This window comes from Notamacropus eugenii, chromosome 1 (genome assembly GCF_028372415.1).
Source record: "Notamacropus eugenii isolate mMacEug1 chromosome 1, mMacEug1.pri_v2, whole genome shotgun sequence".
NCBI classification, from domain to species: domain Eukaryota; kingdom Metazoa; phylum Chordata; class Mammalia; order Diprotodontia; family Macropodidae; genus Notamacropus; species Notamacropus eugenii.
The window spans coordinates 230,033,852-230,058,153 of NC_092872.1; the positions used below are offsets into that span (position 1 = coordinate 230,033,852).

Sequence of the window (24,302 nt, forward strand, 5' to 3'; positions counted from 1 at the left end):
ATTAAAAAAAAAAATAGGATTGAACCTAATTCAAGATGCTTCTGGGGGAAAGAAATGATTGGCAGTTTGTGCCTCCCAGATACTTACAATACAGTTTACTCTCAATTGTGAGTGAATTGTCCCCTTTGGGACATTTAAATATTTCAAATCAAATCACCAGATATTTACGAGGTGCCTAGTAATACAAGACAGGGTTTTAATCTTCATCTGATTTCGACTTGGCCCAATACACTGTAAGAAGTCAGCCAGAGCTCATTCTCTTCACCTGGAAATCCTCTGTTCCCATCGTCCCCACTCCCACTACCCCCTTTTTTGGATCATCTAAATCTGACACAACCTTCAGCACTCAGCTTAAGTTCCAACTCTACTGTTACGTCTTTCTCCAAAGGCTTCAGCTTCTCTTGTCTTTTCTCCTTCTCCATTCCAGTTCTACCAGTCCATTGATAATCTATACCCTTCATCTGGTGCTCAGAATATACTAGCTTGTTGTGTTTTGTCTCTTTAGTTTATTTTTATGTCGAAGTCCTGACTTTCCAGCTAGATTGTAGGACCCTTGAGGGTAGCGACTATTTTTAAATTCTCCTCTATGGGTACAGAGGCAACAGCAAATGTTTGTTGTTGGGGATGAGTAGGATTAATATAGTTTAATTTTAACATTCATTTGAATAAAACATAAGTGGAAAGGAAGTCTGTTGCCCAAAACCATATTCATAAAATGATACTTGGTGTCTAAGAATATTCTCACTTAAAATTCTAAATGTTCAAAACAAATAAATTGATGGTACTCATTTACTTTACAGAAGGATCACCTTTTCTGCATGGGAGGAAGCGTCTCACGGTAGAAAAACAGGTTAAAATACCTAGGTTCTCTGGTGGGATCTGCTGCTTATTAGCTGACTGCCCATGTGGGTAAGTTACTTAAATTTTATAAGCCCTAATTTTCTCTTGGTCAAATAGGCACAATAATACTTTCCTTCCCTATCTCATAGGGTCATAAGGGAAGACTTCAAACCTACATAAAGTGAGATTCTCTTATTTTTTTTTATTCTCTTATTTATTGTAGGGTCACCACAGTAGGTAATAATGGCAGCAGAATTACATTTAGCAAGATACTTGACCAAGTCTTTTGGGAGGTTGGTATAATAGTCCAGTAGGAAGAGACATGTAGGTGGAGGCACAGGGTATGGGTTCAAGTGCTGGCTTCTGCCACTTCCTGATTGCATGACCTTGTGCAAGTCACTTAACTACGATCTAGGCTTCAGTTGCATTCTATGTCAAATGAAGGAGGGTGGACTAGATGACCTCAAAGGTCCCTTTCAATTCTAAATATGTGATCCTCGTTATCTTGGAAATATAGATAAAGAAATGTGGACTGAAGGATAGAATTTGATTCATAGATGGATGCCAAACTAGAGGGAGGTCTGTTTTGGAGTGCCGCAAAGCTCTGTTCTATTTAAATTATTTATCAATAACATTGAGCAAAGGTAGAAAACATGTCTATCAAAATCACAAATGATAGAAAATGAATACATTGGTTGATGGAACAAAGAGTCAGATTGATCTCCATTGGTTATTATTTTAGGTCAAAATGAATATGAAATTTAGAAGGAATAAATGTCAAGTCCCACATTTAGTTAAAAAACAAAGTAATTCCTCTAGTATAGGATAAAGGGGAAAAGTGGTTAGAATTTCATTTGAACTTGGAGTTCACATGGACAAAAATGGAAGTTTTAGTTGGCCATAGGTTCAGTGACCAGTACTATGAGTGTGATGAGGCTGTGCCAAAAATGAACACAATTTTATGTTTCAATAAAAAAAGGGTAGTGTCCTGGCCACAGAAAGCACCAGTTCCTACTCCTATAATGTATTCTGGTCAGAGCATATCTGAAGTATTGTATTCAAATACTGTTAACTCATCTTCTAGTGGTGCCCAACTTTCTGTGACCCCATTTCGGGTTTTCTTGGTGTGGTTTGTCATTTCCTTTTCCAGCTCATTTTATAGATGAGGAAACTGAGGCAAACAGGATTAAGTGACCTGTCCAGCCTCATAAGCTAGTAAGCGTCTGAGGCTAGATTCTAAATCAGGGAGATGAGTGTTTTTGACTCCAGGCCTGTAACTCTATGCACTGTGTCACTAGTTGTCTCCTGTTCAAATATGAGTGGGCATCCCATTTTAAGAAGGACAGTGACAAAGGAGCTGGAAAACCATGTCTCACCAAGGATGGTTTAAAGAACGGGGGATGTGGAGTCTTCAGAAAAGAACACTAAGTCAGGAAAGATGGAATGACAGTCTCAAATATCCAAAGACCTGTCCTTGTTTGGTGGTAGAGGAGCAGATAGAAAGCCAGCCTTGGAGCCTGAAAGAATAGGGTTGGAGTACCACCTCTGCCATAGGCTGGCATATGTCTCTTACCCACTTGGTGCCCTAGGAAACTCTCTAAGTTGCAGATAAGGTGCCAACCCATATGGGTGGAGGGAATTTCTTCATCTGGGATTTCCTCCATCAGTGAAGTGACTGATCCAGGCTCTGTCCCTGACCCTGTGCTGCTTTGGAGGGTGATCCTAGGGTCATAACTCTAGAGTTATAAGGGGTCTCATAATGATAATATTAAACACTGTAGCTGATATGTATACACCCTTTAACAAAGAAGGAAATAAATATCTACCATGTGCAGGCACTGTGCTAAGTACTTTATGAATATCATCTCATTTCGATCTTCACGGAAACCCTGGGAAGTAGGAGCTATTATGATCCCCATTTTAGAATTTTTTTTCCCCAAATTAATTAATTAATTTTTAGTTTTTGACATTCACTTTTATAAGATTTTGAGTCTAAATTTCCCCCCCTCCCTCCTTTTCCCCCAAGATGGCATGCAATCTGATATAGGCTATATATGTACAATTATATTAAAATTTTTCACATTAGTCACTGTGGAAGAAGAATCAGAACAAAAGGGAGAAACCACGAGAAAAAATAAATAAAAAACAAAACAAAAAAACAACCAAAAAAGGTGAAAACAGTGTGCTTTGATATGCATTCAGACTCCATAGTTCTTTCTCTGGATTTAGATAGCACTTTCTATCATGAGTCTTTTGTATGGTCCCTATTTTACAAGTGAGGAAATTGAGGCAAACAGAGGTCAAGTGACTTGCCCAGGGTCACAGAGCTAGTATATGTCTAAGACTACATTTGAACTCAGGTATTCCTGACTCCAGGCTCCAAGCTCTATCCACTGAGGAGTCCAGCTGCTTCTAGGCTTGAGGGAGAGGGGGAAGGGGAGGTCAGGAAAGAATTTTTTGATACAGTTATATAATATGGAAGGGTCTGTCCTGTGACTTAAATGTTTTCTGTCCCTGGGAATGCTCAGATGGACTGTATGCCCTGGGACAAACCCAGATGTCACAGACAAGATTTCATAAAGTAGGTGGGAGGTGGGAACATCACAATCTCATCTAACTCTGGAGATCTGACATGTCTATGATTTGATTTACACAAGTCTGATGATCCTTCGCCTTCCTTTCCTAACTGTGAATTGAAGGGATTGTATCAGATATTCTCAGGGTTCCTTTCCAGTCCTGGATTTCTGTGTCCCGACACATACATTCCTCCTCCCATAATGTGTTCCAAAGCTCATCAGGAATTCCTTTTGGAGGATCTGCTGTTTTAGCTTACTCATGCTGTTGCTCCCATCCATTAGCACGGATAACTGAGAATGGACTGCATTGCTCTGGAAGCTCATCTTTGTCAACAACTCAAAGGAGGAGAGAGACTCCGTAACATAAAGGGACTGCTTATTCAAGAGTTGGCCATTTGAAAGTTCAGACATGAGTACAGTGGATTCTAAGCAGAAACCTCTGGGATAATTAATTGGGAAAAGCAGTCAGCCCTAATGGAGAGCTCAGCAGCCTGGACATCAAGGAGGCAAAACAGTCAAGTGCTTGCTTGGCTGCTTCCTTTGAGCTGGCTGCCCAATGGCTCCATCCTCTGGCTGTGCTTTCACCTCTGTGCCAGCTAACTTTCTAGCAAGCAGGTAAACTAAATAAAAACCCAACCAGAGGTAAAGGAATGGTCTTGCTGACCTCTCCAAAGCCTCCCTTTATCCCTTAGTTTTTCTAGTCTGCCTAAGGTCCTAGCTTTGGAGTTTCCCTGTAGAGATTTGAAGGAGGGATAGAGATATGAAGGAGAAAGAAGGTGAGTTCTTTGGCTAGGGCAGAGTATTCCAAGGTCAGGATTACCCTATAATTAGGAAGAAGAAATCCAGTCTCATTTTAATGAGATATGATTGGGGAGACATGGTCCCTGGGCCTTGGGGAGCTCCAGGTCTGATGGGACACATGTACACCATCTCCTCAGAAAGCCTTTGGTCTGATGGGAGAAACATGTCTTGCACTTCCCTTTGGGAAACTCTTGGCAAGGACATCTTTGAACCCTACGTAGATAGCTGCTAGGAGTGTCAGACCCTGACGTCTGTCTTCCTACTGTCAAGAATCTTTGAAGATGATCCTAAGTCAGCAAGACCCCACCCCAAACCCTTAGCTGCCCCACAATGACTCACCTGTGTGACAGCGTGGGTTTCATGGAGCTCATGGAGTTAAGGGGAGGCTGCATGGGGAGTTTCCCGGGAGGGTCACTCTGCCGGCTTTTCTGGTGACGGAGGAGAAGCAGCCGGCCCAACTCTTCACACCAGGATGACAGCAGAGCTAGAAGAAAATACCAACAACAGGTTAATATACTGTCCTGGAGGTGGTCAGTCAAATAGCATCCATTAAGCACCCAGCACATGTTATGCCTAAGTGCTAAGGGCTAAAGAGACAAAGAAAGGCAAAAAACCAACCAACCAACCAAACAAAAACCCAGTTTTTTCAGCTCTCAAGCAGCTCAGTCTAATGGGGAAGCAATATGCAAGCAATTATGTACAAACAATCTATATGCGGCATAAACTGGGGATGCAGGTAATCTCTGAGGGAAAGTACTAGTATTAAGGAAGACTGGGAAAGGCTTGGGTGAGACTCAAAGGAAGCCAAGAGGTGATGAGGAGCAGAGTGTCTTAGGTATGGGAGAAGGCACTTTACTCATTTCCTGTGAGTTTGTATCCCATGCTCCCTCCCCAGGTAGTAAGCAGTGTAGTGGAAAGGGCCCTGGACCAGGTTCATGGACTGTGAGAGCTGGTGGAGTTTCAGAGATCACCTAATCTGGCAAGTAAGCATTTACTTAACACCTACTATGTATCAATGACAGTGACAGGGAACACAAAGCCAAAAATTAAACAGACCTTGTCCTCAGAGGACTTCTGTCTATCAGAGAGACAACATGCACGTAGATGAGTATACAAAAAACCAGGTAATATTCTAAAAGAAAGCACTAGCTGCTACGGAATAGGGGTTCCAAAGGCTTCATCTAAAAGGTAGTGTCTGGGCTGGGCTTGGAAGGAAATTGAAGCTTTTAAGAGGTAAAGGTAAGGAACTGGCAGAGATGGAAGTTTTGGGACACGGCTCTTTCCCATGAGGAAGAGGAGTTTTGAGACCAGGATTGTAGCCTTGAACTGTGTGACCTTAGTCAAGTCAACCCACCTCTTTTGGAACTAAATTTCCACATCTATCAAAGAGAAATCACACAGGTGGATCAAGAGGATAACAAAGTGTTTGGGAAAAACTTTTTCCAGATATTATTACTATTCCACTTACACTCTAGCATGAGTGGTTTATCATGATGTGAAGGTGACTAGGTTTACGCCAGCAGACATCAAGCTCTGGCAGATGTTACTAAGCAGTAATGCTGTTGAATACGGACCTGCTAGATGGATAGACTATATGCCAGTTACTCAATGACCAGTCTAGCTATTGTGAAGAGGGTTGTCACCAAAGGAAAGGATGCCAAATAATGACTTATTTTTTGGTCTGAGCAGCTTATGGAAACTGTCCAATAAAGAGTGGAGGGATTGTGATTTTCATTGGTAATGGGAATATCCATACACTCTATGCCTGATTCTCCAAATGTAAAATGGAGATGGTAACAATATTATTTTGCATTTTTACAAAAGGCAACCAATTAGATATGTGAGGGGAAGCAAAGTGAGGATAATACCACGGGTGCAAATCTGAGTGACTAGGAGGCTGGCCCAGCAAGGTTACGGTTTGCCACACGTCACAGACCTAATGAGGAACAGGGCACAGAACTACCTAGGAGCTGAGAGGAAGTAAAGGCAGCTGTTGTCCTCAAAGAACATCCCCAAACTTACTGTTTTATAAAGTCTCTTTGTGATCACATGATTATCTAAAGTGGTGAAAACCCCTGGGGCCTCCCATCTCTAATATTCTATAAGCCTAAGATGCTAAAGCACAGTGGCGGTTATCCACAAGAGTGAGAAAGAACAGAAAGTGAAATGAATCATGCCATTCTTATACTGGGCAGTGAGCTGCAAAATCATGGTGGAGAAATGTCACCAAGTCTCATTTCTCCCAGGGATGCTCTACAAACAGGAAGTATTACATACTAGGACCTTAGAAGAACCCAAATTACAAGCAAATCCAAGGACAATGGAAAGGCATACAACACACATGATGGAACTAAGCTGGGAGCAGCACACTACCAGTGATGGTGCAAAAGACAAAGATGTTTATGCCCAAGAAGCTAGGTGGACTAGTCACATGGTGATAGTGAAGAACAAGAGATAGGCAGTCTTATAGAGGTGATCTAGCATCCATGAAATACGAAAAGAACCAGAGGATGGCCTTCAATGCATTGGCCATCAGGGGTTCTAAACTCTGACATGTCCTCCTTGAATGACCCTAGGCAAGTCACTTAAGCTCCAGGCAATATCTAAGCTGGGGGTTCTTAACCTTTGTGTTTCATAGATTCTCCTCTTCCACTTTGCAATCTAGTGAAGTCTCTAGGTCCCTTTTCAGAATAATGCTTTTTAAATACATAAAATAATATAGGATTACAAAGAAAATCAATAATATTGAAATTCAGTTATCAAAATATTATTTAAAAAGTTCCTGGACTCCCAAGGCTAAGAATCCCTGGGCCAGATGCTCTATGTACTTTACAGAAATGTCCACATTAGAGGCACATAGCATGAAAAAGCCTAGATTTGTACCGGAAGGGGGAAAATGCACACAGAGAAGATCAGAGATCCATTGAAACAACATATTCTAACTTGAAGGCTGTCAGAAGAGGCTGTGGCCACTCTGGGCATTCTGGGATGTAATATTTAGCATGGTAACCTGTCAGCTCCTGTAGCACAAAGAACAAGAGAGCACCATGTAAATGTCAGCCACTATTATTATTAGCTCATCAGCCTGGCTACCTGGACACCAATACATATAACACTGGAGCCTGGCGGGTGGAGAGCATGGTTTTCTCCTTGTGTAGCTCAGCTCATTCAAAGTGGCATAATTGCTGAGATATTTCTAGAGAGGGTAATTAGAAAGTCTTAGTTTAGGAGGAAATTTTAGAATGTGGTCAGGCCCAAGCTTAACATCCCCCCCACACCCAAAAGAACTAAGAAAAGCTCTCCCCCTCAACTTATTTGTAGAAGTGGGGGACCATGGGAGTAGACCACTAAATATGTCATTTTATATAGCTTGGTTAATTTTGCTGAACTGTTTCCTTCCCCTCCCTCCCATTCCTCTGTCTCTCTCTCTCTCTCCACTTTGTTATAAGGGATGGCTTTTTGGGAGAGGGAGGGATAATGGTCTCAGGAACATAGATCCAGAGCTGCAAAGGATTGTCAGAAGTCATCTGGTCCAACCTCCTGATTTTACACAGGAAGGAAACTGAGTCCAAAGGGAGGTTAAGTGACTTTCCTATGAATCACTGGGAAATGTTAGTGATGTAAAAACCAGAAGATAACAACAATTTTTTTTAATAAAGATGTGGTCAAGCCAGAAATGTTGGGTGAAAAAAGATCAAATTGTGAGAATAAAAAAAAAGCATTTCTAGCTAATGTTTCCCATTGGGAAATGTTGATGATGTAAAAGCAAAAGATATCAATAAATTTTTAAACACATGAGATGAGACCAGAAATTTTGGGTGAAGAAAGGTAAAAATCTTAAAATGAAAAAGCATCACTAGCTAATTCTTTCCATCTCTTCTTCTAATAAGAAAGACACTCAGTAGTGCCCCTCCCCCCCTTACAATGTCAGCTCTGTGAGATTAGGGATTTCCTTGTTTAGAAAAAAAATCTTTGTATTCCCAGTGCCCAGCACAGGGTTATATGAGTGGTAAGATGATGAATTAAGCAGTAGAAGGAATTCACACACAGTAAGTCTGGTGGAAGCTGTTAATCAGAATCACTGTAGAGAATCCAGGTGAATTTAGTATGTCAGGGTTTAATGAGACTATTTTCAAATGGTCTGTGTCCTAGGAAGAGGTCACTGTGTCAACTCTAAGATACAGAGGATCCTCTGTAACAGTCTACCCTGAGACTCCAGCTACCAGCCTCCATTTCGGGGCATGGCCAGTCACACCAGACTAGGGTGTATGTAGTCATGACCCCCGGAAGAGTATCGTTAACCTCTCTTGTTCAAATGTGCTCAAGACCTGAGGAGAGCACTGGATCATAGACTGTCCACCAAGGTGCAAGGGGTCTTAGATTCTCTCTAGTCCAGAAAGAAACACCTGAGTTCAAATCCAGCTTTAGGCACTTACTTTGAGACCCTGGGCAAATCACTTAACCTTTTCCTAGCTCTTTTTTGTAACTTTATCATCTATAAAATAGGACTAATAATAGTGCCTACTTCTTAGAGTTGTTATTATAATACAATGAGATAATATTTGTAAAGTGTTTTGCAATCCTTAAAGCAGCCTATCTATCTATCTAGACATAGATATGTATGTAGATACAGATAAAGACAGATTATGTAGATATATACATATCCGTCATTATTATTATAATTGCTATTATTTTACAGATGAAGAAACAAAGGCATGGAGAGAAGTCACTTCTCTAAGGTCACAGAGCTCATAAGTAGCAAATCCAACACTTGAGACTTGGCCTTCTAACCCCAAATCCAATATTCCTTCCACTGCCCCTTCCTGGGCAGCAGGTCATTCAAAAGGCTAATGTCTTAACATATTAGGGATGGCAGGACAGCTCTCTGCTTCTCCCTAGTTGAGGGTAATCACCCAAGGTGTGGCATAGCAGCTAGCCACTGAAGTCGGGTGAGGCTCCCAGAGATCAATGCAGAAAGTCAGGAAAAGACTTCCCTGAAAATGCCACCATCTTCAGACAGTCTGGGTGGGCACCACTTAAACCCATCTGCCTCTGAATTTCAGGCAGGGCTTCACTGTCCAGGCTCCAAAGAAAGGATTCAGAGACAGATTTGGGGAGTCCATGAACTTGGATGGGAAAAAAAATTCTACCATTGTTTCCACTAATTTCAAAATTTTCACTAATCTCAAACTGAAATCTGACATTTTAAATTTAAATAGAATTTAGTAGAACGCTACAGGGTCTAAGACACAAAATTTTTTAAAGAACCCTTTGGGGAGCTAGCTTGACAGAGTGTGTGTGTGTGTGTGTGTGTGTGTGTGTGTGTCTGTGTGTGTCTGTGTGTGTCTGTGTGTGTGTGTGTGCCCAACTCATGTGGTACTTGCCCAAAGAAAGCAAGATCATGCCAATGAGCCAAGGAACTTAAATGTCAGTGGGCAGATAAGTATCCAGGAAATTTTGTGGTTAGGCCCTACAAGATAGAAAAGGCATTATCAGGCAGGTAAAATCAAAGGCTGTCACTAGAGTGGTGATCGGGAGGCAATGAGGCAACATGGCGGACTTGTGAGCGTGGAAAATGGCGACATGGAAACTTTGAGGCCTTCGTTCCTAGGACACAGAATGAAACACATCTAAGATGCAGATATGTATGGTATTCTTGTTACAGGCAAACAGGCAACACCCACCTCTTTTCCTAAAAATGTCATTTACAGAGAGAGAGAGAGAAAGAGAGAGAGCAACCACTTGACACTTGGGTGATTATCTGTCTGGAAGACCGCAGGTTGCTTCCTGGACCCGTTTGCACTTCTTATATAAATATAAGCAGAGCACACATCTGTAGCAGCTGGATAGGGAAGCACACCGCATCCTGCAGCCATTCAATAAAATAAAACAAACTAGAAATGAATTTCCAGATTACACTATTCATCCTTGGTATGCTTAGTTACCGCCTTTTTTCTTTTTCTTTTTTGAAAGCTGGCGGCACTGGATGTATCTCGACTCATTGAAACTCGGAGCACGGGAAACACAGGATCAGAGCATAATGAAGGAAGGGATAAAGAAGCAAGCACAAAGGAGAGCCACAGATGGTGCTGGCTTTCCCCACCCTCGGCCCCGGAGAGCAGGCCGGCAAGGCGGGCAGCTGCCTCCCCCTCCTCCTTCTCTTGATCGGGCTGCATGGCCTTTTGCAGAGGGGCTTGGGTGCCACACCCTCACTCTTCACTGCCCCACTCCCGAAGTCATGGTGAGTGTGTCGCAGACATAGTCCAGACCCTTTCCTGAAATGCCAGGTAAGCATCTCAGCCTGCCTCAATCCTAAATCACCCCCATTTTTCCCTAACACTTGATAGAGGACCTTTTATAGTGAAAGTGAATTATTTTCCTTAAATAGAAAAACATACACACACACACACACACACACACACACACACACACACACACACACACACCCAGTAACAGTGGCAAACACAGGTCCCCAATTCAGCCAGTAATGAAAGAGAGAAAAACATATGAGGTAAAACATACTGTATAATACACATTCTATATTACATATATGTGATAGTATGTGACACACATGAACTCTAGGAGTACACATCATAGATAACCTAGGCAGCCATGTTCCTCCCTCTTCAAGGGATAAAGAGAAGGACTCCGCTGTCAGATCCTCGAAGACCTGACAAAAATGCCTTTCCATTCTCAGCACATGCTCCCTCCCTATCTCAGGGGCTGCTGGTCCTCGGCATGAGGGCTCCGCAGCAGACTTGTGACCCAGTCCCAAGCAAGGCTGACAGAGGAAGTGTGGGTTTTTATTCTGGAATAAACCAAGTCAAGTTGTTTGGAGGCAAATGCTGATAAATACAACCCTCCCACCCTTACCTCCAAGGAAATTTGGGGCAGCTGTCAGAGGGAAGGAGGGAGGGGGACAGTGGGGGAAGAAAGGGAGAAAGGAGGAAAAGAGAAATATGAGACAGAATCTGAGAAAGAGGCAAGTGAAAAGGCAGGAGAAAAGCATTTGGCTGTCTGTGGCATTTCTGTGTCAGTGTGGACAGATACAGGCCTAGTAATGAACTGTGTACCTGTTCTCCAAGGACTGGTCTCATCATCACCAGGACACCCATAGGTACATGATGCTTAGTTTTGGTGGGTTTCTTTTTGGCCACAGAAACCTGTAAAGCTCATCCTAATAATCCTAGATGGTTTGAGCTCTGCACTACTGGAAAACTACTCTGAGTTCAAATCTAGTCTCTGACACTTACTAGCTGTTTGATCCTGGTCAAGTCACTTAACCCCATTAGCCTCAATTTTCTCAACTGTAAAAATGAGCTGGAGAAGGAAACAGCAAATCACTTCAGAATTTTTACCAAGAAAATCCCAAAAAGGGTCACAAAGAACATACACATATCTCCATATTCATATTTATGTATATTTACATATTTATAACAATATATATACGTATATATATGTATACACACATAAACGCACTCACAGGCTCTGTTCTCTGATAGAACCTAAGCGCCTGAGGAGAAGGACTGTGTCATTTCTGTCTATGAATCCCTAGCCCATAGCACAATGCCCAGGAATCTGGATTTGTAGTCTCTGTGTCCCCATGTAGGGGTTTTTATTCACATCTTTGTGTTTCTAACCATTCTTGCTACTGCCAAGGCTACCATTACAACTAGCTGGACTTTAAGGTTTCCTGACATTATCTCATTTAATCTCTTCAAGGGCCAGTGGTGTCCTGGGAAGCTATGAATTTTCTTGCTCTCTAAGAGGAAGGGGGAAATCCCTACTCCCTGCTGGTTTCAGACCCAGTGGATCAGTAGAGGAGGAAGAAAGCAGAGCGAACGAGTGTAGTGGAGTTTGAAAAGCCCCCTGTAGCCCAAGGACTTCATGGGGAAATCCTGGGGAGCTTTCCCATTTAGGAAAGAAACATAAGCTCAAGGAAAAAGGTAATGTCACTGATCCAATAAGCCTGATGATCAGCTCAGGACACTCTTATGTTCACACTCACAAGATAGCCTTCCTTGCAGCATGGACAGCCTACAACATTATCACCTTATGGCTGCTTCTCAATCTAACCCAATATAGACTGGGTTCTCGAGACTGAGAAGAAGGGGGATTCCTCTATATGAAAGGTGGCGTAGGACAACCCAGCCATTCCGGGACTGTAATACGCCAAATATGATATAACAAGAATTTATTAAGTACCTAGTATATACAGGGTACTGTGTTAAGTGTTGGGGGCACAAATACAAGATAACTAGAAAGTCTCCAACCCTCAAGGATCTGAGACTCTAAATGAAGGAAGAAAACTCATAAGAGGGACCCAGGAAAGGGGTGATACCCTCAAGAACCTTACAGTCTAAAAGGGGGGGATGAGACATGAACATAGGTAGTTATAGTGCACAATATTACCTAAGACTATTAGAAAGTTATAAGACTAAGTGCTTTGTAAAGTCTATGGGGGAAAAGCATTGACCAGGAGGTACCACTTGAGTATGTTAAAAGATAGGGTCTAATACCCAAGATAGATTGGAAACCAACAATAAGATGTGAGACTGAACGCCACAGATGGTTAAAGAATGTGAACAAATTGTTCTCAAAGGAAGAATAAAAAACTATTAACCACTATATGAGTGAAGGCTCCAGATGACTTATTAAGAGAAATACAAATCAACTCTGAGGTTTTTTCTCATACTCAGCAAATTAGCAAAACTAATAAAAGAAGTGCACAGTCAATATTAGAAGGGTTGTGGAAAGAGGCGCTCACTAATATTATTGATGAAGTTGAGCATTGGTCTAACCATTACAGAAAGAAATGTAGAATTAGGCAAAGAAAAGCACTAAAATGTGTATATTCTTTATCAAAGAAACCTACTACGATAGATACCTCTGAAGGCGGGGTTACTGACAAAAAAGGAAAAGGTCCCATATACACCAAAATAATTATAACAGCACTTTTTGCAGTAGGAAAGTACCGGACACAAAGTAGTTGCCCACTGAGTGGAGAATGGATAAACAAATTGTGGTACATGAATATTACTTTGTAAAGAAAACGAATATGATGAACACAGAGAGACATGAGAAGATTAGAACTGATGCAAATGGAAGCGACCAGAACCAGGAAAGCAATATACACAATGACTGCAACATTGTTCTAATGAAATTACACAATTATAAAAGAATTACACAGTTTCACTCTGTAAATGGGAAATCAACAAAACAAGGCTTCTAAATTGTTGCGACTAAGTCAGATAGGACAAAACACTTCCCTATAGCTTCTTTGCAGATTTTGGGGATTATGGGTATGGAAGACTGCATGTAATGTCAGACTTTTAACATGTTCATTAATTTTTCTGAATTGTTCTTCTCTCCCCTTCATATTTTTTGTATTTGAGAGTTTGAAGAGGATATATTCAGAAATAAATATAATGTAAAAACAAAAGGTATCAATAAAAAGGGGGATAGAGCGCCCAGCCTGAAGTCAGGAAGACCTGAGCTCAAATCTGGCCTCAGATGTTTACTAACTGTGTAATGCTGAGCAAATGACTTAACCCTGTTTGCCTCAGTTGCCTCATCTGTAAAAGGAGAAGGAGATGGCAAACCACTCCAGTATTTTTGCCAAGAAGACCCCAAATGGGGTCACACAGAATCAGACATGACTGAAATGACTGAACAACAAACAAATAATAAAAATAAGAAAAAAATCAAGAGGCCCTTGTAACTCACTGGATATGCGAAGGTGAGAAAGAAGGGTGAAAATGTAGACTATGGTGGTCAGGCAGACAGGTATAGTGAAATCAGAAGGACTGGTCCCATTACAGGTCTTTTTGACTAGGAGGGGGAAGATGGTCAGAGAAGGGATCAATGGGGGCCTATAGATTTTCTAATGCATTTCATTTGCTTTATGCCTACGCCTGTCAATGAATCCAATCTTAGAATTGGGTGATTTAGCTGGGCGGATCCCAAAGTGCTGGGGTAAGCATCTCCCAGCAGCCAGCCATACTGAAGCACTCCCGGGAAAGAAAAATAGTGCAGATCCCTGCACTAATCTATTTACCTATTATGAGACCCAGGTATTAGTTACAGCTTATCACCTCAGTCAATCACCTCCTCTTGTTAGGAACTATGCTTCTTAAAGGGGCTGGGCTACGCAAACTGCTATTTATAAGCAGAAACTATATTTACAGCCAGGGATGCAGAGGAAGAAGGGAGGAAAGATAACAGCTAGGTAGCATCAATTGGGCAGCCTCCCAGGGGGATGGCAGAGGGAGCCCAATTGGATTACTGCATCCTCTCTGCGGCAGACGGTTCTGTGGGAGGCTTGCCAGACTCATTTATTATCCAACTGCAATGGGGATATTTAAGGCAGGAGAAGCCCACATCTAGCTGGGGACTGAATCCTGGCTACCCATCAATCTGGATGCTAAGCCTTGGGCAGGCGGTAAGAAGACAGTTTGCTAGAAGGAAACCCTCACACAGAGGCGAGGTTCCCAGGGAGCAACAGAAATCATTGTTAGACACTCGGCAAACAATTCCTGGGTCTAAGGCACTGTGCTAGGCCTTGAGGGGCTTCTGAGAGGACAAAGACATGATTGTTGCTCTTAAAAGAGGTCAAAATAGTGCCATTTTTTTTAGAGCTGCAGGGCACTTTAGAGACAATCTGGTGTAACCTCCTCATTTTACTCATTAGGGAACTGAGGTTCAGAGAAGGGAAGCAATCCCCAATGACATTTAGTAACATCTAGTCAGGAAGATACCTCTTCGTGGGTTCAAATCCAGGCTCAGATACTTACTGGCTTTGTGACCCTGGGCAAGTCACTTAACCCTGTCTGCCTCAGTTTCCTCATCTATTAAATGAGCTGGAGAAGGAAAGGGAAACCATTCCAGTATCTTTGCCAAGAAAATCCCAAATGGGGTCACAAAGAGTTGGACGTGACTGAACAACAACAAATATATATTCAGCCCCATGGGGGAATGTATAATAGTAGAAGATAGGGTCTTTTCCCTTATGAAGATTACAGTCTAGTTGGGTAACAGCATTTGTTTGTGAAAGATCATGTAGCAATCTCATGGATGTTAACCAAAATTTCCAGTTGCTACCTCTGAATTAAGTATGCTGAGCCATTTGGTCTGGAAAGTCCCTTCTTTGACATTCTGTGATCCTATATTTTTACCCATTCTTCAACCTCAGCTGAAGTCTCCTCTTCCATAAAGAAAAGGGAAGATTTTTCTGATTATTTCCATGGAAGACAGCTTGGGCTAGTGCACAGAATCCTGGAATTGGGATGAGCAAGACTGGAATTTGAATTCTAGTCCAGAAACTTATTAGCAGTGTGACCCTGGGCAAGTCATTTAGTCTCTATGATCAGCAGGAGGATGGTAATAGCTGTGGTGCCTGCCCTTCAGCGTGATGATGAGATCTGAATGATTTCAATAGGTACAGACCTCTGCAAACCTCACAGCGCTATGCAAAAGTCCATTTTTGGTGATACATAAAGCATATGTTAACTACTCAGCCCTCAATGATCTCTCTCCCCTCTAAACTCCTTAGTTTAGGGACTGAACTATGTTATTAACAGCCTCAACCTTATATTATTTAATATGGTTTCATGGGTGTTTGTAGAGACTAAGCTCCCTCAGGGGCCACCTTTTCTTCTCTTGCATAGCTTCCAGTGCCTAGAATAGGACTGTGCTTAATAAAAGGAAGAATATCCACACAGAGAAACCAGGAAACAGCATAATTGTTCGCTTTCTATTTCTCTAATCGATCTCTTCTGCTGTTCACTTCCTCCAATGTCTTTTAAAATAGAGAGTGCCAAACCCGGCACGCTCCTTTGAACTCCCACTATCAATCCCTCTTCTATCTTTCCATTTTTTTTTTGTTTTTAGGGAAGTCTGGACTTACCAGAACACATGCTGCCCAAATCTACTTTCCTCCCCAAAAGAATTTCATTTTTTTGTATCTGTCCATTTCTTTCTTCTCCTTTGAGCTGTGTTCCCTGTCAATCTCCCCTCTTTATCCTATACTTTCTGAGAAATCCCTTGTCCTGTGAAAATTACCACTGCCTCTGAGAAATAATGGTCAGAGATGGGGGTCAGGGGTCAGGAGGGAAGGTCCATGCTTTGGTCCCCACAGAAGGCTAAACTCACCCCAAAATCTCCAAGTTAGAAGGGTCCCTTCAAAAGCTACCCACCCTTATCCGAACAAGATTTCCCTCTGCCATGTTGCCAAATAATCAGTTTCCCCCAAGGTTCCCCAAGTAAGAACAATCGAACAACCAATTCTCAATACATAACCCACTCCACTTTTGGATAGCTTTAGTTCTCAGGAAATTATCCCTCTTATTGAATTCCCTCTGCAATTTTTAGCAACTTTCTGAGGGCCACATACTGTCAGAGAAGAAACTCTGATTTTATAACCTGTTATTTCCTGCATCCTCCCAGCCTGCAATGCCTATCCTGTATCAGTCACTCCATTCTGTACCCAATTCGAGTGGATGTGGCCAGGGCCCCTCGGATTTGAGCAGATGATTAATAAGTGTTTGTTGGCCATGGAGTTTTGACCTTAGGTTCAAAAGTTATTTGAGATTTTGCTTTTACTCTTCAAGGGGGTAGATATGATATGCTCCATCATTTACCTCTTTAGGAGAGAGGGATTCCAAATCACCGAATACTAGAATGAACAGGGTCCTTTTAAATCACCTAGCCCAACTACCTCAGTTTACAAATGAGGAAACAGATATTTCGAGAAAGGAAATGGTTTGCCAAAGGTAAGCCAGCCAAAGGCTCCCGGGATCATATGATCATAGATTTAGAGGTGAAACTCAGAGGACACCTAGTCCAATCTACTCATTTTACAGATGAAAAAACTGAAGCCTGGCAAGGTTGACTTGCCCTAGGTCACATAGGTGGTAATGGCCAATAGAGGGGATTTGAACCTGGTTTCTCTGACTCCAGAATCATTGCTCTTCTTTCTGCTAAATAGAGTTGTCTCTTCTAAATGTCAGGATTGGGTCATGTGATGTCACCTTCCATTGGTCTTTCCATCCTTTCTACTACATCACCCAAAGGTGAAACAGAACCAAGGGTATGCATTCTGCTATATCATGTATATACCTGCAATACATTTGTAAATACAGAACCAAGGGTATGCACCCACCTATATAATATGAATACCTGCACATATTTATAAATACAGAACCAACGGTATGCATCCATCTGTATCATATATGTACCTGCATATGTTTACAAATACACAACTAAGAGTATGTACCCACCTATATTATGTCTATATCTGCATACATTTGTAAATATAGAGCCAAGGGGATACACCCACCTGTGTCACATGAATACCTGCATATGTTTATAAATATATCATGTATGTAAATACATCATGTATTTACCTGCCTATGTTTACAAATACACAACTAAGGGTATGCACCCTCCTACATAATGTGTATACCAGCATACATTTGTAAATGCAGGCAGATTCCCAGTACAACTAATAGTCCTGCACATCTGCTACAAGGAGTTGACTCTGCTGACCCTGGTCCAGTTGCTCAGCTTGCCTCCCAGAGAGGCCCCCTTTCCCTTGTCCTCCTCCCTCCAGCTCTTCCTTTGGAAGCTGCTGACGAGAGCATTACGGGGGCAGCATGTGAAACCATGTCATGTGCTGCTGCGCAGGCAGAAATGCGTGGTGCCAGGAAGCAAGAATCAATTCTTCTAGCAGCAGCTGCTGCCGCCGCCACCGCCACTATGGCTCCCCCCTCCCTCCGTGCTCCCTAATTGATATATTATTGCAACCACTGAAAAGAAGACTGGGCCCCAGAGAAGGAAATACAGACAGAGGGAGGGTGGACTGGAGAGTAGAGGCTCTTTCCTCGACTTATCTGTGGTTGGGGCTCTTGTCCCTGTCCCCACCCAAATGGGAGGCTTTCCCAAGAGCTACTGATGCCCCAGTAGGGACCAGTGGGCCTGTGCCAAAACTGACCAGACCTGGGAAGGAAGGGGATCTCAGCTTCAGAGTTTCCTGAAGCCTTAGGAAAGGAGCTGTGGCTCCTCAACCCAAAGGGTTGGCTTGCACAGAGAGCAAACAAGGAACCATCTTGAACCATCTAGTCTGCATTCCTCTGGAGCCAGAGTGGCAGGAGACTCCATGAAAGCCCAGTCTTTCTCCCAGCTGGCCAGTTCCACCAGCCACTCGCCATAGGCTCTCTGTTCTTTAATCTGGGGAGCAAGAGAGTCACTCACATTTTAAAAGGATGGGATTGGAGAAAGACAGGCAGGCAGGCTGGTAAGCAAGCACTGGTGGGGATTTCCTATAACTCTGCAACTGTGGTTTCTCTGGTCAGAAGAACCCTTACGGGTCCCCTTCCTCCTCCTCCTCCACTCCCCCCGCCCTTTGCCGTCTTCCCAGGAAGGCAGCTGCAAACAACAGCTCACATCATTACTTCATACTTCCTTTAAACAGAAAATAAGGCTACCTGGGGACACTGGGAGGCTCTGGAGGTGCAGAAAGGAAGGATGGTGCTTCCGAGAAGGCTGGAATAATTCTGAACTACGTAAGAGAATCACTAGGCTGTTTATACCCAGCCACTATAATGCTAAGCATCCAGCCTTAAGAGATCAATGACAGAAAGAAACCCTTCATACAGAAACATATATTCATAGTGCATAGGGGGCTCACTGGGAGGGGAATGGCTAAGCAAATCGGAGCAGAAAAAGGAAAAGGAGCATTATGGTACTGAGAGACAGCTAGTGGGAGGGGGTGGAGGTTGGCCCTAGTGCCTCTTTTATTTTAATGGAGATCTTTTGTTTTTCTATAACTTATATTTCCCAATGTCTCCCCCCTCCCCAAAAGTGCTACCCTTTATAATAAAGAAGAAAAAATAGGAGGAAAAAGTTCAGCAAAATGAGTCAATATATCCCCAAAGTTTGCCATTCTATGCTGCGTTCCACACTGACAGCCTTCTGTCTCTGCAAAAAAAAAAGTGGGATGGGGTGGGAGCAAGTACCTTCTCTGTCTTTGCTTCAGTACTCAGCTCCAGTGTCTCCTTAAGACATGATTTCCCCGCTACCTTTTTCCCTTCTCACCCTGAAGGTTTCGTACTACTCAAAATAGCCTCCTGAAATTGCATCACCACAGTCCTAGGCACACTGTGAACTTTCACATATTTGTACTTACTAAGAGAAGGAGAGTGAAAATTGCAAGTAGAATAATAACCCAGTGGGAAGCACCCCAGCAAAGGAATCCTTGAATTCTAGTCTTGGTGCTGCTACTGACCTAGCAGGTGGTTCCGGGTAAATTACTTTAAGCTCCCTAGGGCTCAAGTACTTCATCAGAAAAATGGAGATCAGGACACCCTCCCTACTTCTTTCATGGGGTTGTTGTGAAGTCTAAATGAGAATACCTGTAAAGGTGTGATGGAGAACTATGAAGTCTCCTAATGAGGCATGATTATGAGAGCCAGGAGAGAACAATGATATGAGAAAAAGGGTCTCCAGAAAGGGACCTGGAAATTTTTAGCTCCATGACTCAAAAGTGCGATGTGGTAGCTGAAAGAAATAATGGAAGAAGCACGTTGCTTGGAAAGACTGAGATAATAGTCAAGTTGTTGTCTTGAGTGGCTTGTGGAGGTGCCAAGCACAGAGCAGAAAAAGTGGTCTTCCTCACTGCTGGGGTCTTGTGCTGTTTTGGTTCCAAAGGAAAGAAGGTGGCTCCCTTCTGACCATACTTGGAATGCTGGGGTTCAGTTTTGGGGAACCACATTTTATGAAGGACATTGAGAGGTCTAAGAATATCCGGGAAGGGAACCAGGAGGGGGTGAGTGAGGAGACTGAAGACTGCCATGTGAAGAGTAGAGGGAGAAACTAGAGATGTTCAGATGAAAAATGAAGTTAGCTGGGGGTGAGCCGGGGACGAAGCCAAGGCAGAGAAGAGGCCATCATAGCTGTCTTTAAAAACTTGATGGGTTGTTTCACCAGCCTTGTTACTCAGTTTTCTTAGTAATCTCTGCCTCCAGGATCCCTCTAGGTAGGGGGCAGAGTGGAGCATTCCTTCCAAAACTTCCATTTAAGGAGGGCTCCTGGGCCAGGTAGTGCTTCATGTCCCACTCAGCTGCACGACTTTGGACTTTATCATGCTCTCCCCCTTCCACACACACTTTTCAGTTCCCTTCTTATGGGTTGTCCCATTTGATTATAAACTCCTTGAGGGCAGGGACTATCTTCCTGTTTTCTATTATATTCCCAGCCCTTAGTACAGTGTCTAGCACAAAGTAGACACTTAAGAAATGTTTTGACTACCATGTGGAAATGGGAGAGGGAGTAGATTTGTTCTTTGTGACTTTGCAAGACAAAACTAGGAGAAATGGGAGGAAATTACAGTGAGGTAGACTTCAGCTCGGTATAACACTAAAATTCAGTGGGTGCCTTTGGAAGACAGTGAACTCTCCACCATTGGAAGTCTTCAAAGAAAGGTTTTCAGGAACGTCATAGAAAGAAGCTATTCTTTATTTTTGGTTAAGACTGGATTAACCTGGGGAATCTTTCAACTTTTAGATACTACCATTCTAAGGAAAAATGGATTCTCATGGTCAGAAAGTCAAATGCATCCACAGCCAATGGGGTCTTCCAAGTTGGCTGCTGTAGAGTGGTTTCAGAAATCTAGGTTGGGTCTTAAACAAATATCATCTCTGTTCCTGTGACTTTTCTCCACATTTCAGAAAGGCCCAGAGCTCACCCTTTATGCATCTCTAAATTTTGCAGGGATGATGTTTGGAAGCTTGATGTTTCTTGCTATTTTAGGGCTTTTCCCAAAGCTAATCCCTCTCCTCCAGCCTGCCTAGGCAACGGCTTGGGGGTTGAATAGCCTGGGATGAGGGAAGGCAAAGAGGGATCATGTGTGTGTGGGCCTGGGGGGAAGGGGAGATGTGGGAGCTTATGGTGAGAAAGGAAGGACTTTGTGCAGCTCAGAAACTTTGTTTTGGAGCTCTGTGAGAATTCCTGCTTCAATGTGACATATATCCTTGCCAGGAAGAGTTAAACCTAATATAAAAATGTCCACCATGCTCAACATGCCATTTACCTGAGTGCTCTGATGGTAGTACCTGTACCTTTTTTCAAAACAAGAGGTAAGACAGAAGCAGAAATCAACAGGTTTTCAGTTATCGCCTAAGTCTTTGCAGAAGTCTTTGGGATGTCTTCTAGAATCTCTGTTTATTCTGGGGTTTTGATACTGCCTTATTGTTGTCATTTCAGTCCTATCTGAGGACTCTTCATGACCCCATTTGGGGTTTTCATGGCAAAGATATTGGAGTGGTTTGCCATTTCCTTCTCCAGTTCATTTTACCAATGAGGAAACTGAGGCAGACAGGGTTAAGTGATTTGCCCAGAGTTAAATAGCTAGTACATATCTGAGAGCAGTTTTGAATTCAGGTCTTCCTTACTCCAGGCCCAGCACTCTATCCACTGTGCCACCTAGCTGCCTCACTCATTGGCAGATGCATCACCATCTCTCCAGTTTATGTCACTGTAAATATGAACACTGTCCTCAGAGAAACATGAGATCTTTGCAGAGGTGGAGACCTATGGGCATGCAACATTGTGTGCCTCAGCTGCTGGTACTGGTGAGTGCTACTGAACTGGGTGCTTTCCATTATTTCTGGATCAATGATTAGGTGAGAGAAGAGGCACAGGATCACACATTTACAGCTGGAAGTGATTTTGAAGGTAATCTAATTCAACTCCCTCATGTTATAGATCAGGAAACTGAAGTGCAAAGAGGTCCAAATTTACATGGGCCATGAAGTGGCAGAGTCTAGATCTGACATCAGGTCCTCAGCATTGCGCTATGTTGTCTCTCAAATTTCCTTGTCAGAAATGAAGATGCCATGAAAACAAAATCTATTAATTTTTTAAAAATTTAATATGAAAATGTTTTACATGATTACACATGTATAACATAACAGATTGGTTACCATTTCAGAGATACGGAGGGGAAGGAGGGACAGAATTTGGAACTCAAATTTTAAAAACTTAAAAAATTGTTTTTACATGTAATTAGGGAAAAAATAAAATACTATCTACAAAATTAGTATTAAAAGAAAAAAAAAGGAAAACCCCTCCAAATTCTCCTCTCATCAATTCTCTGCAGCAGTGAACTCTGAAATTTCAAGTGTCCAGAATTATGGATTTGGCTGCCTAAATTATAGACATATTTAGCCTAGCCAAAATTATCGCTTTGAGAGGAGTCTGCTTGCCTTAATGACAACTTCCTCTTGGTCTTTCCCTACCTCACCATCCCTCATTGCCTATAGGCTTGTTGGAATTAAAATTAGGATATATGGCCCCAAATCTTGGTTCTAACTCTAGTATCATGACCTTGGACAAATCACTTATCCCTTTTGAGCATCAGTTTCTCTGACTTCAAAACAGGAATTCTAATTCTTGCCCTGTATTAAATCATGGGGTTTTTGTGTGGAGAGTACTTTGTAAACTATTGCGAGGTGTCCGTAGATAGAGATGACTGATTACTATCATTATCTCATAGGCAGGGCAAAGAACGTGTTATTAATCGAGGCTAAAATAGAAGACACGACACCCACTCAAATATGGCTGGGGATCACTTTTTTAATTGCTCAAGAGCCTTACTGGGTTAGGGGGGAAGCTAGGTGGTGCAGTGGATAGAGCACCAGTGCAGGAGTCAGGAGGACCTGAGTTCAAATCTCACCTCGGACACTTGACACTCACTAGCTGTGTGACCTTGGGCAAGTCACTTAACCCCAATTGCCTCATCCTGGGTCATCTCCAGTCATCCTGATGAATATCTGGTCACCGGATTCAGACGGCTCTGGAGGAGAAGTGAGGCTGGTGACCTACACAGCCCTTCCTAACTTAAAACAAATTCAAGTGCAAGTACCGTCATTATTTCTCTGATGGTATGGTCTTCTTTGGCAACAAAAGACGAATACACACACATACTGGGTTAGGGTTCAACCTGCATTCTTTACCCCATCCAAGTTGCAGATGATTAGACTTCTAATCTGCCCCAATTATTTACAGGTGAGGAGTATAGTTATGGACTGAGGTCCCCTGACTCTGAATCCTGGGCTCCTTCTGTCCTTACCACTGATTCTCCTTGGTAAGACAAGTTCAGCTGGTAAAATCAGAGATGCACTGGACCTTGCTTAGACTATAAGTGATGGAATGAGAGGTAGGAATGTAGGGGTAAAAGCTGAAATCTTGTAATTAAGAGTGTGAGAGGAACTGGACAAGTTTACTAGTACATATATGAGAAGTGGCATCTCAAGACAGGCCAACAAGGAAAGAGGAACCTGCAGAAGCTTTTGTGACTGGAGAAAATAGAACATGGAGGACAAGACAATGTGTACAAGGAAGTGTCAGACAGCAAGAGGTTACAATCTGCCCTGTAAAATCTTGGACTCAGGAAAGGATGAGATACTGCAGCTGGGTGGCAGGGTAGAGCTGAAAGCTGGCAGAGAGGAAAACGATGCCTACAAAGAAAGGTCCAAAGGCCTGGATGTGAAGCAGGATCAGAACAATTTATCAAACGATTCCCAGCCTGAGAAGCCGACACATCGAAATGGAAACAAACGGGCATTAGATATCACAGAGCAGCTTATCTGGCTAAAAGGCTCCTCGAGAACAGAGGATGGATGAATGATATTAAACAGAAAAACACACACAGACATGTGGAAAGAGGCCCCTGGGCCACAGCGCTGCCAAGAGTGAAGGCAGAGGGTCAGGATTGGGAAGGCAGGGGTGGCTACCAGCCTCCCTGTGGGGAAGAGGCTCGGGGTGGAATCCGGCAGAAATGAACAGTGAGATCTCTGTAGTCTTTTGGGAGTGGGGTGGGGGATTAGGAATCTTAAACAGAGGAGCTCTTAGCTTGAGACTAAAGGGCTAAGTGGTCTTCAAGAGAGAGAAACTGAAAATGCTGTGGAGCAAGGTAGAAGGGAGGACAGGGGTATGATGAGATTATATTGTTGACTGGAAAAGTTCACATTTAGCCAATTTTGTCTTCACCACTTTCATCCCCGTATTAATCTTCACCTTCCCCCACAC

The 24,302-nt window shown here is 42.7% G+C and overlaps 1 protein-coding gene across 18 annotated transcripts in view; it reads right to left on the bottom strand.

The window, feature by feature from the left end:
- Positions 1-24,302, bottom strand: part of ZMIZ1 (zinc finger MIZ-type containing 1) — a 439,750-nt gene that overhangs the window by 60,125 nt on the left and 355,323 nt on the right. For all 18 annotated transcript variants that reach the window (XM_072628053.1, XM_072628048.1, XM_072628046.1 and 15 more), the window contains one exon: positions 4,557-4,701. In XM_072628053.1, the coding sequence (XP_072484154.1) occupies positions 4,557-4,701 (145 nt within the window). The remainder of the gene's footprint in view (positions 1-4,556; positions 4,702-24,302) is intronic.